This window comes from Myotis davidii, unplaced genomic scaffold (genome assembly GCF_000327345.1).
Source record: "Myotis davidii unplaced genomic scaffold, ASM32734v1 scaffold826, whole genome shotgun sequence".
Taxonomy (NCBI): domain Eukaryota; kingdom Metazoa; phylum Chordata; class Mammalia; order Chiroptera; family Vespertilionidae; genus Myotis; species Myotis davidii.
In genome coordinates, this window is record NW_006297142.1 from 1,608,848 (window position 1) to 1,620,315 (window position 11,468).

The following is an 11,468-nucleotide window of genomic DNA, read 5'->3' on the forward strand; positions in this document are numbered from 1 at the left end:
GACCCTGCTGTTCCTCTCTCCTCTTCTCTCAGCCCTGAGACTTGGTGACTTATGACCGTGGCGCTGACCGTGGCCACCACTTCAAAAGAATGTTCTTTACGTCTGCTTAGAGGTTGCTGGAATCATTGGTGTGTTCTGGTCATGGTCAGTCCCGGTGTTTGTGTCTCCTTGGAGCTCCTCCCTCCTTCTGTCTCTCCATCCCTCCTCGCCCCACACCCCCCTGACCCTGCTGTTCCTCTCTCCTCTTCTCTCAGCCCTGAGACTTGGTGACTTATGACCGTGGCGCTGACCGTGGCCACCACCGAATCCTTCTGACTCTGCATGTGGACTTCGATTTCTCTCTGGCTGGTTTCCAGGCCTATGTGTCTACCTGGCCTGTACCTTGGCCCTGCATTGAACAAAGGGCAGATTTTGTGTGACCTTTGATTTGCATTTTTATTTTAAAAAATGTATGTATTCATTAGTAGCATATGGTAATACATGCTAAACCTAAATGTGAAGAACATGACCCTCCTCTCACTGAGTCATTACCTCGCAGGTCACCTGGACACATGTCTCACAGAGGAGCACATCCTGCGATGTGTGGCTTTAAATATAGGTATTTGTCTTCCAGGAAAGGGTCGGAGGGAAAACAAAACTATTGATCATAGAAGGCTGGCCCCCGAGGCAGCAGCACACAGACATACCTGCACAGGAGGATGGCTCTGGTAAGTGCCCAGAAAGCTTTTATTTCAAACACCGCAATCCTGTTAGTGGAGATGATGTGGGTGTCCTTGCTGGGCTGCAGCTCTGGAACAGAGGGGCACGGGGCCTGCTGAGGCCTGAGGGTCCGCTACCCGGGGTGGGAGGGCTCCCCAGAGCTTCCTGAGGAGGCAGGAATGGTGGGCTCAGGGTGGGCAGCCTCTGCCCACTGCCCAGTCCTACCTCCTCAGTCACATTGTCCTGCGTGGCTGGGAGGAGCTGGGGAGGGAGGGACAGGAGAATGGCTCCCAGCAGTGTGGGGCCGAGGCAGGGGCTGCAGGAAGCCGTTCTTGTCCACCCTCCTCTCCAAGCAGCTCACCTGTTCCCTCTGCTTTTCTTTCTATCCCTCTCTTCCCTTCCACATGTTGCTCCTTCCTTCTGGCTCCATAACAGTCACATTTCCGAAAGCTCGCTGCATCCCGACACCATGCAAAAGGCTTTTATTTAACCTCTGCTACAAATATGTGAGCACATCTTCCTTGCTAGCTCTCCCCCCACCAAACCCACATGGAAACCTAACATTAAGGTTAAAGTCCCCTGCACCGCCCCCCCCGCTTCTCATCCCCCCATCCCACCCCCAGCTCTCAGTCCCTCCTCTGTTGTGGCTCACTCCATGTCCTGCCAGGGGTTTTCCAGTTCTTTGCATATAGAAGTGTAGCCACCTTTAAGTGTTGTTTTGTGGCTTTGGGTTTTGCTGTCATTCTTAACTTGGTTGTCTGAGTACAGTTCACTTAGGAAATGCTTGAATCTTTTCATTTACTAGTTTTTGAAATTATATGGTGATTCTTTTGCAACCTCCAAAGGTGACTAACACATATTAAAAGTGTCATTATGAACACATTGATGTCATTATTCACATACCTGATATGTGTTTTTTTGATGCTCAAATTGTTCCATCTTTGGTCAAGTTGATGCCTGACGCTTGTAATCAAGAGCCTTTCTCTTCCCCTAACCGGTTTGGCACAATGGATAGAGCGTCAGCCTTGGACTCAAGGGTCCCGGGTTCAATTCCGGACAAGGGCATGTACTTTTTAAAAAGATCTTTTCTCTCAACCATGTCTCCCCAGCAGCCTTCCGGTTGGCAGCCATCCTCTCTTCACCCAGCAACAGCCACCCACCCTGGTCACGGTGGTCTGGCCCCAGTGACCGTTTTCAGCTGATTCAGGGGAGGAGAGGTGCTGGCTGGCCTCGGAGCGATCCTAAAATAGAACCTGTGTGATATGGGCGTCTCTCGCATTCCCAGTGGGATGAGGGCAACATTCTCCCTGCTCATGCAATCTCCAGAAGGGCGCTGCCCTGCCACCAACTCCAGTCACACCCTGGGTCCCCAGCTGGGTCTTGGCCTGGCGCCCAGACTTCAGCGGCCCCCCCCCCCCCGGGATGCTCTGGGGTTTTAAGGGCGCAGCGTTGGTAACATGCAGACCTAGGTTTGATCTTTCTCTCTGTTCACTGGGTAAGGATCTTTGCATGTTACCCAACCTTCCTGAGACTCAGTCTTCTCATCTGTCAAATGGGGTCATGACAGTTTGTGGTCAAAGGAGTGATGGATGTGAAATGTGGGCATGTTGAGCACCGTGTCTGGCTGTGCAGGTTGGGGCTCTATCACTCAGAATCACTCAGGCCCGGCGCAAGGTGGGGGTCTTTGATGGGGCATTTGAGACTTCCTGGGAGTCATATATTTACTCACTGGCAACAACATGCTCTGGCATAACATGTGCTCATGCCCATGTCTGCACACCCATGGCTCGGCCACACCCCCGTGCTACACACGTGCCCACACCTCCCCTCCAGACACCCTGTCCATCTCTTCTTTGTCCCCCAAAGAGCTCACTTCCAGCTCAGCAGCCCCAGTAAAGGAGGGGCTTTGCATCTGTGCGAGGAGAGCACCTTCTTGCATTTCCTTCAGGAGATGATCAGAGGGAGCTTGCAGGCTGGGCTGGGGCTCCTTACAGGTCAGGTTCTAGAATGTTCCCTGTGAGGACTAACCTCAGTCTGCTTCCGGTTTTTCAGTCACAGGCTGAACCGAAACCTGGAGACCTGATTGAGATTTTCCACATACTAGGCATCGCGCACTGGGCCGTCTACGTGGGGGATGGCTACGTGGTGCACCTGGGACCTCCAAGTAAGGCTGGTTCTCCGGTGAAGCTCAGGGCAGAGGTGGGAGTGTCAGCGGCTGCACACTTGTGTGCTGTTCTCACCCAGTGCCCGGATGGTGGGCTCTCCCTGGCCATTGGCTGCATGATGTTCCCTGGTAGGTCTGCAGCTGCTCCTCTTCCTCAGCAGCGAGTTCGTGGAGGACGGACTGTTGGCCTTTGTTCCAGGTGACACTGGGGTTCACTTCCAGCCAACCCACTGTCCCAGGGAAGCACCCCGTTGTGTGTGCTCGATGTTCTGGGGGCAGATGAGTAGGACACAGCGTCCAGCTGGCTCAGAGGCATGGAAGGAGCGAGGGCCTCCCACTTAGCAGCACCCGTTTGGGGTCCTGGGGCCTCCGCTTGCCGAGCTGGTACTTGCCCGTGTGACTTGCCCCCTGAGCTCAGCTGCACCCTCTGTACAGCAGATGAGAACCCCACCTCCCGGTCGTGCAGGGTGGGATGCAGGACAGCACAGGGGAGCCCGGGCGAGGCCTGGCAGGTGCTGGGCCAACCTCCCTTCCCTCCCAGAGCTTCGTGGCATTAAAGCAAAGGCCGAAAGTTTGGAATCCACTCAACAGCAGGGAATTCGCCAAATAAAATCGGTGCCTGCATTTCATGGCTGACGGTGCCACCGTTACAAACAGCTGTACAGCAGGTGTGGGCACACACATGTGAATTTTAAAGAAAAAGCAGGCTTTAAAAAATTAGGCTTAGTGAGGAGGAATAACTTACTGCTTTATGTTTTTGTTAATCCTCATCTGAGGATATTTTTTTCATTGATTTTTAGAGAAGGAAGAGAGAGAGAGACAGAAACATTCAATTTGAGATATTTCCCTCTCTCCCCTGCTCTGTGAACATGACGATGATCCAACCAACTGAGCCACACTGGCCAGGGTCAAATGCCCTTTTAAAAAGAAAATAAGAACTGGTGAAGTAAAGTGTAGACAGACACACACACACACACACACACACACACACACACAGAGTCAGTGAATGCAGAAGCTGGTCACTGGATGAGCTGGCTGTTCAGAGATTGACGTCATACCAACAAGCTTTCTATAAGCCCAGCTCCTTCCGACAGGTCCACTGGCCCCTCCCTGAGGGCTCCAGGGCCCATCACTCACCTTCTCCTGTCAGCTTTCCCAGAAGCCTGGGTGAGGCAGGAGGCGGGCGTCCTGTTAGGGGCCAATCTGAGAATTCAGAGCTGGGAGAGTGTGGCCACCACCTGACCCAGGCCCTTCCATCTGTAGTGCTGACAGCCCCTGAGAGGAGAAGGGACTGGCCTGAGGCCACACGGTGGGCGGTGCTCTGGGTTTGCAGGTCAGGCCTGGGCTTGCCCAGCAGCCTCCTTTCCTACTATTGGAAACATGTCACCCCGGCCGCTGAGGGCCCGCCCCGCTCTGGCTGGGCAGCACCTGGGGTCTGTGCCCCGTACCCTCTGCCCCTCCTGCGTCTTTCAGGGACGTCTGAGCCCACAGGGGCCTTTAGAGAATCCACATCCTCGGCTTTAGAAATGAGGAGCCAGAGTCCAGGGGCAGCTGTGACTTCTCCAAGGGCACCCAGGCGGGTCGGCCTGTGTTTGAGTTTGAAGCCAGGCAGGGGGCCGGCCTTTCCCCAGCTCATCCTCACTGATGAAGAACAGGCCAGTGGGCTGCCTGCTTGCCTGCTCTCAGCCCCGACCATCAGCCTCTTTCCTCTTTGGGAACCACAGGTGAAATCGTGGGAATTACGTTGGCCAAACTCATGGTCTCCGGGTCCGAGGGGGCCATAGTGAAGAAGGAGCTGCTGTCCAAAGTGGCTGGGAAACGCAAGTACCGTGTCAATAACAAGCATGACCGGAAGTACTCTCCGAGGCCTCCCAGGAAAATTGTGCAGCAGGCGGAGGAGCTGGTGGGGCAGGAGATGTTCTACAAGCTGACCAGCGACAACTGTGAGCACTTCGTGAATGAGCTGCGCTACGGAGCCTCCCGCTGCGATCAGGTGCGTCCTCAGCCCATGTCCCTGTCCCCAGGAACCAGACCATTCCCTCCGCTGACAGTGGCTGCGCATCGTGTGGGCGGCCAGGGTGAAGGCAGAGACATAAATGAGACAAAATAGCAGGGACAGAATCCATGCCCTTGAGGGTGTGACAGTCGGGATAGAGATGAGATTGGGGAGAAGTGCCAGTTGCTATGCAGACTAGTGAAGTAGGGGGTGATGTCGCAGCCATGACAGTCACCCCCGGCCCCTCCCACAGCTCCAGAGGAGGGTTTACAGATGGGGAAACTGGGGCTCACGGTGCTTTACTAGCTCACCCAAACTCATTCCACCACTAGGCATTGAGTCTCTAGCACCTGACAGCCACGTGCAGAGGTGGGATTTGAACCCAGGTGCCTGATCCAGGAGGCATCACAGAAGAGGTGACGCCTGAGCTGAATCTCAGTTAATTGTTTTGATTAAATTGAAGCTGGAAAATGAGCTGGAGATGACCAGCGAGTAGGGGCGACAAGGACTACAGGCTGAGGGAGATTGAAAAGTGGGAGCCAGGAGGAGGAAGAGCCAGACAGACGTTTTCTGCGACAGGCCAGGGGGTGGGGGGGACACCTTTCTGGCTCTTTCCCACGTGGGCTCTGTCTCTCCACTTGACTTTGTAGCAGAAACGCAGTCGTGGACAATCCCTAATGGAGTGGGTGAGGCCATTCCTAAAAAAGTTTTTTATGAAAACAGTGGTGGGTATTAGAATTGCTAAAGGAGGAATGTATGAGGCCAAAAGGGGTAAATAATTATGAATTTATTTTTTATTTTTTTAACATAGTTTATTGATTTTTCCCAGAGCGGAAGGGAAAGGGGTAGAGAGTTAGAAACATCGATGAGAGAGAAACATCAAGGGCAAATAAGGTAAATGCCCTTGACCGGAATTGAACCTTGAACCCCTCAGGCTGACGCTCTATCCACTGAGGCAAACTGGTCAGGGCAAGAATTATGAATTTATTAGGTCACCTGGCGACCAGATGGGCTGAGCCCCCAAATGGGGCCAACACCTAGGGATGGGGGGTCAGAGGTTTTAACGGACTCCAAGCGGGCTTTTTCTGGGCAGAGATTTCTCTAGGTGGGTCCTGAGGGGAAAAGATAATGGTATTAGCAAGTGGAATGTGGTCTAAGCAAAAGGGAATTCGGTTGCGAAGGGGCCTAAAGGTCAGTGGCCAGCGGAGGGGATATCGATTCAATCATTTGATCAGACCTAGCAGTGGGCTCGATTGGGCCCCTGTGCGATAGTTTGCTGATTCCTGCTCTCTGATAATTTGAATCTTAAATTGATTGTTTCTTCTAGGCCTCTTGAGTCAAGATTGGTATATTTTCTCATGACCTGTGTAAGGTGAGAGAGGAAGATTGCCGGATTTTCATGACTTTCCTGGGTGACCTCTGCTCTTCCTAATATATAAAATCCCAGGGTCTGTAATGACCAAAGGCTCAACAGAATGCCAGGCTGTGCATGCAGCAGGCTCCAGTGGGCGGGGGCTGGCGAGCATGCTGAACTGTTGAGAGAGAGGCGGGGCTGATTAGTAGCTACCATGGCTGCTCACCAACAGCAGCGCCTCTCTTTCCGAGAGATCAGCACTTCAGTCTGCTCACCAGCAGTCTGGGGTGGCTGTTGATCTGCCCAGCCTCTCTGATCAGGCCCAGAGATAGCCCAGAGACGCTGACTGGCATAGAAACCAACCAATCAGAATGAAATCTGGGTGAACTGCGAGGAGCCAATGGCTGCCTAGGAGGCGGAGTTTCTGATGCTGACTGGCATAGAAACCGACCAATCAGAACCTAATCTGGGTGAATGGCGAAGGCAGAACCTAAGGTGGGGGCTGAGAAGGGGTTTTAAGGTAACAGCTGTTTGGTGTAAAGTGTAAGAATTTTAATGACTGGTTTGGCGGTATAGTGCATATGGCTGGCTATCAATCCAAATATGGAGATTATGTAGTTTTGTCTGCCAAGAGCATCTCCTCCTGCTGTAAAAGGCTTCCCCCACTTTTAAGCAATCCTATCCTATATAATCTATCTATACTAAAAAAAGGGTAATATACTAATTAGACTGGGTCGACCAGCCATCTTCTCCCCGCCCCTATTTAAGCAATCCTATCCTATATAACCTATCACAATATAGAAAAAGCCAGGTGCCGTCACAACCAAATGACCAGATGGATGACCAAACAGCAGACTAGGGGGCTGAGGGAGTTTGAGCTGTGGGCCCCCGGCCGCCCATGGCACGGTGGCAGGAGGAGGGAGCTGTAGGCCCAAATGACCAAAGGAGAAGTCTGGCTCTCACAGCGTGGCAGGGCAGGGCTGCAGAGGCTGACGTGGGGGCTGTGAGCATGGAGCTTCCCGGGGTGGCTGAGGCAGAAGAGTGTCATGGGGCAGGGGCTGTGAGTATGGAGCTTCGTGGGGCAGTGAGGCAGGGGAGTGTCGCTGCATGGGGGTGGCTGAGGCTGAGGAGCTGTGTGGGGTGGGGGCTGTTAGTGTGGAGCTTCCCGGGATGGCTGAGGTGGAGGAATATCGCGGGGCAGGGGCAGCGAGCATGGAGCTTTGTGGGGTGGCTGAGGCCAAGGAGCATTGTGGGGCAGGGGCGGCAAGCATGGAGTGTGGTGGGGCGGGGACTATGAGCATGGAGCTTCACAGGGCTGCTGAGGCAAAAGAGCACCGTGGGGCGTGGGCAGCAGAGGCCGAGGAGCCTTGCAGAGCAGGGGCTGTGAGCATGGAGGTTCACGAGGCAGGGGCCATGGAGGTGGCGGAGTGATGCTGGGCGGTGGACGTGGCCCTGATTCCAGTTAGGCCTAGGGATCCTAACTGCGCACAATTGAACGTGCACTGGACTTCTAGTCTATGCTAATAAAAGGGCAATGTGCTAATTAGACCGAGTCGACTGGCCATCTTCTGGATGTCCAACTTCCTTCCAGACAAAGCCATGGTGGTGAGGGCCAGGGCAGAGGCAGTTAGGGGTGATCAGGCTAACGGGAAGGGCAGTTGGGAGTGAAATCAGGCCAGCAGGGGAGGGCAGTTAGGAGTGATCAGGCAGGCAGAGGCAGTTAGGGGAGAGATCAGGCCAGCAGGGAAGAGCAGTTTGGGGGTGAGATCAGGCCTGCAGGTGAGGGCAATTGGGGGTGAGATCACGCTGGCAGGGGAGGGCAGTTAGGGGTGATCAGGCCTGCAGGCAGAGAGGTTAGGGGCAATCAGGAAGGCAGGCAGAGGGGTTAGGGGCATTCAGGCAGGCAGGTAGAAGCAGTTAGGGGCGATCAGGCAGGCAGGCAGGTGAGTGGTTAGGAGCCAGTGGTCCCAGATTGTGAGAGGGATGTCCAACTGCCAGTTTAGGCAGGATCAGGCCTAAACCAGCAGTCAGACATCCCCCAAGAGGTCCCTGATTGAAGAGGGTATAGGCTGAGCTGAGGAACACCTGCCCCCTCCCGTGCAGGAATTTTGTGCACTGGGCCATTAGTTTTTTATAATTAACTGCGTTGTGGGCTGCATTTCTCAATCCTTCTAGGCAGAGAACAGTATGGTCTTGAGACCTGAGACCTGCTTGCCCTTCCTGAGAGGTTTAAGTGGGTCCATATCAGGGACAGCACCCGCTCTGGCTGAGGGGGCAGGGGCCTGATTGTGGAGGGTATCTGTGTGGCCCTCCTGGGCATGAAGCCAGATTTGGCACCAGCAATTTCCCCAAGGGGACACTTTAAGGCTAGTGTGAGAGTGGGGGAGGAAGAGAGTGAAACCTGCTCGGGAGCAGGTGTGAGATGGGGAGGTGGCGGTGGGATCTGCTGGGTAGGGTGGAGGGCTCTCAGGCTGCTGAGATGGAGGAGCCCTAAGCTAGGGGACCGGGGATGGTCGGCTAGATCAAAAGTGGTGAAGGAGCAGGAGGATCTGAGATCCTCTGGGGGCTCAGAGTGAAGAAGGAAAATCGTGAGGGAGAGCAGCTGTGACAGAGAGAAGGCGGTGTCCCTGAGTGTAAGAAGCCTGGACATACAGGACCTCAGGCCACTTGCCCTGCTGTCCTTCTCCATCACAATGCAGGGTCAGGAGGGCCCGGCCTCTGCCTCCTCTCCTGTGGGAGCCTGGGAGCCTGGCTTCCATCCGTCCAGCTGGCTGACACCTGGTCCAACCGCACCGATGCTCACCGGCCCTTTGCAACTTCTCATTTCTAAAACTCTGTTGCGCACCCTTTAAAACACCCGTCACCTCTGTGCCAGTCAGAGTGGAGCTCAGGAAAGTCTGTTTATCGCTGACACGTGGGAGCGTGTCTGACTGTCTCTGAATGAAGTGGGCGGTGCGGGCTTTTCCTTCCCCAGCCGCTCACGTGGCGCCAAGTCACGATCTTCCACAGAAACCTGCTATGTGCTCTGTTTTGAGCATTTTCCCTTTCGGCAAAGGAGGCTTAGGTGGGCTTGTTAGGACACCAGGCGCCCTGGTCCCTGTCACTGGGCGTGGGGTGGCTTTGGGGTATTCTTTCCACGGTCCCCCCTCAGTCTTCTCCTCTGTACAGTGGGCATCCGACACGGGTATCAGTAGGGTCTGGGGCAGATGGAGACAATTGAGAGCCTGGGAAGTCCCGCCCAGTGTTGACGCCTGGAAGCAGCCGCTCTCGGGGTCTTCGCCCGCTTCCCCAGCACAGCGCTGTGGGCAGGGGTGGCTCACACGGCGCTGCCGAGTGCACGACCCTCAGGGACCATCCTGACGTCTCCTCCGCCTCATCCCTGCTGTCCGAGTGTCCGCTTCCTTGTCCAGAACCCTCCCCGGTCAGCGCAGAAGCAGGTGATGTCGCTCCATGAGCCGCTGCCCAGTCAAGACATGGGATCAGCAGCTCCTCCACCAGCGCCCACGCTGTGAATGGCCGGGCTCAGCTCCTGGGCCGCCCAGAACCATCCCGGCCCAGCCCTGGGTCGTGAGAGCTCACAGCGGGTTTCCCCAACTCTGCACGTGCTTCAGGCTCCCAGTGGCCAGCCCTAACCTATACCATCCGGGCATTGCCTGTGTCCTTCCCCCGGCACCCCCTGCGGCTCTCTGAGCCTTTCAGACCTACAAGGGCGCTGTCTCCCTCACACACACAGCTCCTTCCCCCTCCCGTTCTCTCCCCGCCTCTTCTCCGCTCTTCTGGTGGCCTGTTGCCCTGCAAACACCCGCTCCTTCTTGGTTCCGTTGGAGAGGGGGGGACCCGGGTCTCTCCTGAGTGATTCTTGGTGGGTGTGTCCGTGGCTAGGCCCCTGACGTGGAGTGTGACGCCATCTCTTGTGCTGCAGGTCACCGAAGCGCTCCTTGCCGCCTTGAGGGTAGTTGGCCTGATTATACTGGGCATGGCAGTCGGCATACAAGCTGGCGTGGCAGCGGGCATACCAGCTGGCGTGGCAACAGGCGCAGCAGTGGGCATACCAGTTGGCATGGCAGCAGGCATCATCGGAACGGGTGCGGTCATCATGGGCATCCACAGGACCCTGCAGAACTGAGGCGAGCACAAAAGCGGTGAGGTCAAGGGATCATGTTAGCGGCAGCCAGTTAGTAGGGAGACGACTTGCTTAGCTGCCGGGGTTCTTGTTCCAGCATTAGGAAGGGTTCAGCAACCTGGAGAAGGGCAGTGTGTAACTTAATCAAGGGCTGTGTGTAACTTAATCCAGAGATGAAGCATAATTTTGAAAGGCATTTAGGGATGAGAGGAGCCTAGCTAAAGAAACTAAGATCTCCTCTCAGGACCCCATGCTTTTTATTAACACAAATTGTCTGAGGCGAAGTGGAGATATACACTTCAAAGGGTCAGGTTTCCTATACACAATCCATTGTCACATGGGAAGAATTAGCCTATGGCTGTTCAGGTGTTTAGCCAGTAGGAGGCAGTAATATGCAGGTTAAGATGCCCTGAGCTGTCTGGCAGCAAACCATCAATTTAATGCATCCTTCTCAGGTTTGGGGAAATGCCCTTATCACCCCAGCTTCAGGCCGGCTGTGATGCTGGAATTAGCTTCAGGCACTTACAGCGGGGGTGGGGTTTACTTTATTGATTTCACTCTGTTTTACACTCATTTAGGCTAATTTATAAAGTATGTTTTTCTTGAATTTTCTTTTCTTTTCTTTCTTTTTTTAGAAATTGAGGAAGAGGCAAGGAATAGAGGGAAACAAAAATGGGAGAAATTCATCAGTAGCTGTCTCCTGCACGCTTCCTACTGGGGACCAAGCATCCGGGAATTGAACCTGAGACCCCTTGGTTCATGGATCAACACTCAAGCCACACGGGCCAGGCCAGTCAGCCTGCTTTTCATGGAGCTATAAAAGCACAGGAAGATTTAATTGGGGAAATACGGCTGGTGTGAATGCGATTAAAGACACAGTTGGGCTCTGTCTTGCACTGAATGCTTGTACCCTCTTTACCCCCTGTTCACATTGAAGCCCTAACCCCCAGTATGACGGTGTTCGGAGCTGGGCCTCTGGGAGGTCATGAGGCTCAGAGGAGGTCATGAGGTGGTGGCGAGGGTGCGGGGTGGGCATGATGGGATTGGTGCCCTTACAAGACAGACCAGAGCCCTCTCTCCTCCATGTGAGGACATAGCGAGAAGGTGGCCATTTGCAAGCCAGGAAGAGGTT

At 54.5% G+C, this 11,468-nt stretch overlaps 1 protein-coding gene across 1 annotated transcript; it reads left to right on the plus strand.

Moving 5' to 3' along the window:
* The first annotated feature begins 408 nt into the window (after window positions 1–408).
* Window positions 409–11,225, plus strand: LOC102756796 (HRAS-like suppressor 3). The gene is made up of 5 exons (XM_015569829.1): window positions 409–707; window positions 2,752–2,863; window positions 4,588–4,856; window positions 10,136–10,355; window positions 10,972–11,225. Exons 1-4 carry the CDS (start codon window positions 699–701, stop codon window positions 10,337–10,339), a joined length of 594 nt encoding a protein of 197 aa, XP_015425315.1. The 5' UTR covers window positions 409–698; the 3' UTR covers window positions 10,340–10,355; window positions 10,972–11,225.
* Window positions 11,226–11,468: the final 243 nt, after the last annotated feature.